This window comes from Solanum pennellii, chromosome 8 (assembly GCF_001406875.1).
Source record: "Solanum pennellii chromosome 8, SPENNV200".
NCBI classification, from domain to species: domain Eukaryota; kingdom Viridiplantae; phylum Streptophyta; class Magnoliopsida; order Solanales; family Solanaceae; genus Solanum; species Solanum pennellii.
Window position 1 is genome coordinate 57,581,001 of NC_028644.1, and position 7,532 is coordinate 57,588,532.

Here is a 7,532-nt window from a genome sequence, read left to right on the forward strand (position 1 = left end):
AGTAGCCTTTAGAACCAAGTTCCTTTCCTTTCTTTTTCCTCCAATTTCCTTTTCGTGGTTTTTCTTGAGTTCATATGTGATGAGATCACCAATTAACTCATCCATGGCCAGTGAATCTAGGTCGCGGGCTTCAGTGATAGCCTCGACTTTGCTTTCCCAAGTTTCGGGGAGGACACTCAAGAGTTTCCTTACTGCCTTTCCATTAGGAACTATCTCTCCCAAGGAGTACATCTCATTGATGATTGAAGTGAACCTGGTGTGCATGTCTTGTATGGTCTCCCCTTCTGCCATCCTGAACAGCTCATATTGTCTGTTCAAGTTATCAATTTTGGACTTCTTGACTTGCGTTGTTCCTTCATGAGCGGTTTGTAGTGTTTTCCATATGGCTTTGGCATCTTGACAAGACGAGATTCGATTGTATTCGTCTGGTCCTATGCCACAGATCAAAATCTTCTTGGCTTTGGCATTGTTTTGGATTGCGAGCTTGTCTTCAGCATTCCATTCTTTTCTTTCCTTTGGAATTTTGGTGATTCCATCAGTTGCAGTTTTCATAGGTATAGTTGGTCCATCTAGAATTACTCCCCATAGATCAGGGTTTTCGCCAATAAGATGGTCCATCATACGATTTTTCCACCATCCATAGTATTTGCCATTGAACAGTGGTGGTCGTGTTTGTGAAGCTCCCTCTTGTGGGGTAGGTGGTGCTGCCATTGAGTCTTTTCAAGGTGTGAATCTTTTATCGAAAAGACCTGCTCTGAAACCAATTGAAGAAACCTATCCCCTAGAACAAGAACCAGGTTCTTGTAAGTTGCTTTTAAGTCACGACACAAACACTTGTTAAATTAAAAACCTTCCTCACTCAAGGAAGGAAAAACCTCATTTTATTAATTCAACTATAAGATTTTGTGATTACAACTCAATAATCAAAAAGCCTTACCACTACTACCACTCTCGATTGGCTACAATCGATTACTTCTACTCTCCAAAAGGTCAAACCCACCTTTTGTTACAAACCTCACTGAAACTCAACTCTACAAGAAGCCAAACCCACTTCTTGTACAAAGAATCGTAACTAACACTCAAGAACGAAACAAGAAAATAGTTTTACACGTTCAAGACTTTCTAACTCAAGAACTTCTTGAACTTAGCAAACCTATAGATCTTGAAGACTTCTACTTGATGAATAATTCTCACTTTTCTCTCTATGTGAAGTCGTGATCTTCTATTCTGCGTATGTCCTCTTTTTATAGATATTCCTGCTGCCTTGAATCCTTATTAATTAAGGTAAGGAAATTGTAATCATGGTTGAACAAGGAGTACTGATTTTCCTTTTAATTGTACAATCCTTTTTCTATACAACTTCCTTATTTAATATATTAAGGTTTCCTTATTTGTCTCAACTTGTATTTTCATCATTCTTTAGTTCTTGTACACGTTTTAGGTGGCTTCTTTGTTGCGACAAAATCGGAAATCAATTTGGCAATCTTGCGACAATTTTGGCGATGAATCTGGCAAACCTTTGTAACACATATATTTGCATTTCTTGTCTATCATCAAAACTGTAGTCTTCTCTGTTTGTAGAATTATCAGATTCTAACAGTCTTGATCATAGTATGTCTCTAGTGTTGGCTTAAACGAGTTTATAGTCCTATATATTTCTCATACATCAATATTACTATACAACTCAATACTCCAATTATCCTATTTGTTTGTTAATTTACCATAAAATACAAAACAATGATATTTAAGTACAAAGTATGTGTTGCACTTGTTGTTGTGCTCTCAATTTGTGTCAACATTGAAGGTCGTAGTGTCTCTAAATTCTTAACAGAAGAAACTGTAGGGACCAAATGGGCTGTCCTAGTTGCTAGCTCTAATGGATGGTGGAACTACAGGCATCAGGTTATTAGCTATAAGCAATTTAACTACGAACTTAGAAATGTTGTGTTAGAATTGACTGATGATTTGTTATGACATTCTATTTATTGATTTCAGGCTGATGTATGTCACGCTTATCAGTTACTCAAGAAAGGTGGTCTTAAAGACGAAAACATTATTGTATTCATGTACGATGATATTGCTAAAAACCCTATGAATCCTAGACCTGGAGTTATCATCAATAGTCCACATGGCCAAGATGTTTACAAAGGTGTTCCTAAGGTATGTGTCTTTTTTTCCCCTCTCTTTTTGAGCAATTCAATCCCTCGAAAATACTTAGAATGTGTGTTACGTACGTTGATGAGGGCCGGGTTATTTTCTTGTTGAGACAGGATTATGTAGGTGAAGATGTTAATGTAGAAAACTTTTTCAATGTTATCCTTGCCAACAAAAGTGGTATAACTGGAGGAAGTGGTAAAGTTTTGAACAGTGCTCCAAATGACCATATTTTCATCTACTATGTTGATCATGGTGGCCCTGGAATTGTTTGTATGTAATTCGATCGTCATCTCACAAACAAACACATACATTAGATGTTCACATTTGTTTATTTTCATGTTTCAAAATGAACAGCAATGCCAACTGGAGTTGTTTACGCAAATGATTTGATTAACGTGTTGAAAAAGAAGCATGGTTCTGGACATATAGTAAACTGGTAACTCTTGTTTTTTTGAGTCAGTCGATCTTGAGTCCTTTGCTTCCTTGGAAGGAAAATAATTAGCAAAGCTTCGGTCTAATACTCCGTTGGATGCTGATTTTTGTTATATGTTTAGGTATTTTACTTAGAAGCTTGTGAGTCTGGAAGCATGTTTGACGGTCTTCTTCATGAAGGTTTAGATATTTATGTAACGACTGCATCAAATCCCAATGAAAGTAGTTGGGGAACATATTGTGGTGTGGGTGATGCACGCGATCCATGCCTTGTAGCTTGTCCCCCTCCTGAGTTTAAAGGTGTGTGCTTAGGAGACTTGTACAGTGTTGCTTGGATGGAGGACAGGTTACGTAACACACAACTTCTCTAATCCCTGATCGAGGGAAAATCAATTGATTTAAAGTTATCAAAACTATAATATTAATGAAACTTCTTCCTATATCTTGATTTATTGTTATACAGTGATGTTCATGATCGACAAACTGAAACTCTGGATGATCAGTACGATAAGGTAAGAGCTTGTACTATATGTAATCACAATTATGTATATGTTTTAACCAATCATAGCCTATTCTAGAGAACGACTGATAATTTATGTTTCATTATGATCAGATTGCAGACAGAACAGCAGCCAATCTAACATATGGCTCTCATGTCATGCAATATGGTGATATGTTGTTAAGTGTTGATGCTCTTTTCCAATATATGGGCGTTGCTTCAATAAACCACTCTCATGTCTCCATGAATTCTTATAAATCATCGTCACAGAATGTGGAACAACGAGAAACAGAGCTTTTCTACTGGCAATCCAAAGTATATATGTCCCCACCTTTCTTTGCAACACATCAAGTCATATGCAATATAATTTAATTTTTTTCCTTGCCAAGAAAGACGCGAAAAGATAATCTGATTCATAGTTCTTTCTATATGTTGGCAGTACGATGATGCTCCTGAAGGTTCTGATGACTATTTTGAAGCTCGCGCCAAACTTATTAAAGTTGTAGCACATAGAAGTCAAGTGGACAATAGCGTAAAACATATTGGAGATCTTCTGTTTGGAGTTAAATATGGTAACGAGGCACTACAAACTGTTCGATCTGATGGACAACCACTAGTTGATAACTGGAATTGTCTTAAATCGTATGTAAGTATTTAGCCTAATTATAAAACATTCTTCTTATTGTTCTTTTTCACGTATACAGAACCATGATCGTTTGTTTTATTATTTTCATGTATATCTATATATATAGGTCGAGATATTTGAGACGCATTGTGGAAAACTAAGCTCATACGGAAAGAAACATATCCGTGGTATCACGAATATTTGTAATGCTTGAATTGAGAGTGAGCAAATGACTGCTGCAACTGTACAAGCATGTGGTCCTTTGTAGAGCTGAGAGCAATTTATGTTTAGCTTGTTTAATTTGTGTCATCAGTCATGGCTGGCTGCAAAGTTTCACTTTATTTAGCTAGCAAATTAATAATGTTACTCCTTCCTATTGGAACCATGTTGAGTCAGATGGAGTTAATTAGAGATGCTATGAATGTTCAATATTTTTCCATTTTCATATATTTGATACTCCGTCTGTTTCAAAAAGAATGACATGCTTTGCTTTTCAATCTGTTTTTTTTAAAAATGACCTCTATCCTTTTTTTAGTAATATTTTAATTTCAATCTTTCACGTGACATATTTAAGGCCACAAGATTATAAGACAATTTTGTACATTTGTGATTTGACATAACTTTAATTTAGGACCACAAGATTCAAAAATTTTCTTATAACTATGCCCTCCAACTTTAAATGTGCACAAGTAGGTACTCAAACTATTATAAAATTGAACAAGTAGACACAAGTGTCCTACATGACATAATACACGCAGGATGCCATGTAGGGCACAAAAATTGACATGTAGGGTGTCATTAGGACTGATGCGTCCATTTGCTCAATTTTATACAAGTTTAAGTGTCAACTTGTGCACACCCAAAGTTAAAGGTCATAGTTGTCAATCGACGTCAAGTTAAGGGTCATGTTTATGTATTATGCCTTTTTTCAAACTCTGTGTTAAGTCAAACTAGGTCAGTCTTTTTGAAATGGAAGGAGTATATAAAATGTCATGTAAGCTAATCTTTGCTACTGTAAGTGAGATCTGAAGGGGAAGTTCAAAGGCTTCCAGTTTTGAAAAGTTTCAAAGTGAAATAAGAAACTTGTACATTTAGGTTGGGTATGTAAATCTGAAATAATACATATATTGGACTCTAAACTTGGCTTCAAATTTTAACTTTGACATCCAATTTTCATAATGCACAAACAAGCACTTTAACTATCCAACTTTTAAATAAATAAACACATGAGTCCTACATGGCACAATACACGTAGGACACCACGTAGGACAAAAAATGACATGTAGGACATGTGTCTATTTGTTCAACTTTATACAAGTTTAAGCGTCTACTTGTGCACACCCAAAGTTGAAGGGCATAAATGTGATTTGAAGCCAAGTTAAATGGCATATTAATGTATTAAAATATGGAGTATTATAGGCTAATTAAAATTGAAGGTAAAACATTGATTTTTAACATTTATTTTTACCCCTCCCGAGCTTCCACCGTTTTATTTTCTTGATGACTCAAACTTACAGTCTTAAATATCATTTGAACAATTTTCTCTCGTCTACAAGACACGAATTAATTGTCCTGGATTTTGACGATTTGAGTTGAAAATCTGAAACAACATTAAAACCACCCACTTCAACATAAAAAAAACTTGTATTCAGAGATTGATTTTGCAAGAGTGAATTTGATAGAACACGTGTGTCCACTATCAATCAACGGATCAGGTTCATTAACACACTCGAAATAAGAACAAAGAGTAAATAATGACAGAAAACAACACAAGCAGTTTACGTGAAAATCTGCTTGCTCAAGGGATTAAAACCACGACCTGTCAAACAAGATTTTTAACCGTCTTCACTAATCTTCACAGCAAAAGTGAAACCCGATTACAACAATGTGAGAAGAAGCTATTAATCTCACGATCAAGCAATAACTCTATTGCTTGAACAGCCTAAATAGATGTCACTCCGCCCACTAAACTATCACCACTAGACAACTTAGGATTCATCTAAGCAACACGCAGGTTGCCCACTAAATCACCATGCTCCGGATGACTTAGAGTTTGACTAAGCAACACACAAGCCTGCCGACTAAACCAGTTGGACTCAACTAACTTAGACTTTTCAACAAACCAAAGTATATGAATCCTTTATATATTTAGGAACAGATTTACAATACATGTGCAGAAGAAATAATCCTAAGACAACTAAGCTTCCAGCTCTTCTTGATTCGAGTTGATCTTGAGGATGATTCTTCACTCCTTTTCTCAGCTTTTGTAAGAGTTCTTGGGATGTTTTTCAAGTTGCAAAAACTAAAGTTGTGACTATTGGATATCATCGCTATGTAGAATAGTCACAACCTTCAAGGCCATGCCATTGGTCAAGGTTTCTGCCACTTCTGCCACTGTAGGAGACTGTGCATCAACTTTTTGTACTTTTTTCCCGTATCACACTTTGTGTGTATATTTTCACTCGAGAGCAGGTCCCTCCTTTTACAAGGTTCCTGAATTTGTTATATCATTAAAACTACAAAAAATAGAATACATGACTAAAATACATGAAGGATAGCTGAATTAGAGATAACTTTTAGTGGGACATTGGTTGCAAAGGATGAGATAACTTATCTTAGGATTAATAATTAGAGCTAGGAGAAGTTATCCTTCCATGAGGATGAAATAGTAATTCAGAATAATTTATCTTGGGATAAAGTATGCAAAATAAAAAAAATACACCCTTAAATATCTCTTAAACACTACTTTGTACATTCATGTACATTAACATAATTTTTATTAACATCCACAAACCTTAATTAAATGTTGATTTTATGATAATATATTTTTCTATCAAAAAATTACATATTATGAATCAATTTATTTATGATATATTATAAGTTGAATTTATTTGCCTAATTCTTATGTTTATTTATATTTTGATAAATTAAATATTTTTAATTAAATAGTTTATTAATCTCTTAAAGTTAAACTTTATATATCAATAAAAATGTAGATAATTTTAATAATAAAATTTCTTGTACTTTAACAAACTTAAAATAAAAGTTTTATTTTTAAGTTAAATATGATGAATGTTTTATTTTTAAGTTACTAGTTTCTGACAACGTGCGTTGCACGTTTATTTTTTACTATTGTTATATAATTTAAAATTGTGCTATCAAATAGAAAATGTTTAAATCAACAATATTAATTTTACCAATTATATTTCATGTATCAACAAAAATAAATAAAAAGGAATTGCGCATTTGACATCAAGCAAAAAGTATGTGAAATTAATTAATATAATATAGTCTCCTTTAACTTTGTATAAGTCTTTTTTATGATCTAAATATCAGTGATAACCTTTCATAGCCATAAATGGATATTAAAAATACATGCACACTTATTAATAAGATTGCCTATTTTATTTTAATGAAAAACGATAGAGTGAAATATTTATATTATTTAAGTAAGGTTCTAAAATTAAAAGACAGTACTATCAAAATTATACAAGATTAAAAGTAATTACATTTAAAATATAAATTGACAGATATATAATTTAAACATTGAACTTCACACATACATCTATTTCAAAAGCTCATAATAATAGCTAAAATATTACAACACCACAATGAGTTTATAGAAATGCAAAAGAAATTAGAAACAACAATAATCTTCGTGATGGAGAATATATATCGAAAGAGATATGAGGACTTAGGCATGTCTAAAAAGAAGTCTTCAAGTTCTTCTCCCCACCTCATGTATTCTATTTTTTCATGTCTTTTTTGCCTATCATAGATGGAATAGTTTTTTGATTATCAGTTGAATGACAATTTCTT

At 33.6% G+C, this 7,532-nt stretch overlaps 1 protein-coding gene across 1 annotated transcript; it reads left to right on the forward strand.

Annotated features, from left to right (window-relative positions):
- Positions 1–1,737: 1,737 nt before the first annotated feature.
- Positions 1,738–4,081, forward strand: LOC107028125 (vacuolar-processing enzyme-like). Its single transcript, XM_015229176.2, has 9 exons — positions 1,738–1,902; positions 1,996–2,160; positions 2,271–2,427; positions 2,512–2,585; positions 2,712–2,935; positions 3,053–3,101; positions 3,203–3,403; positions 3,528–3,734; positions 3,841–4,081. The coding sequence occupies exons 1-9, from the start codon at positions 1,738–1,740 to the stop codon at positions 3,925–3,927; spliced, it is 1,329 nt and encodes a 442-aa protein (XP_015084662.1). The 3' UTR covers positions 3,928–4,081.
- The last annotated feature ends 3,451 nt before the right edge of the window (positions 4,082–7,532 follow it).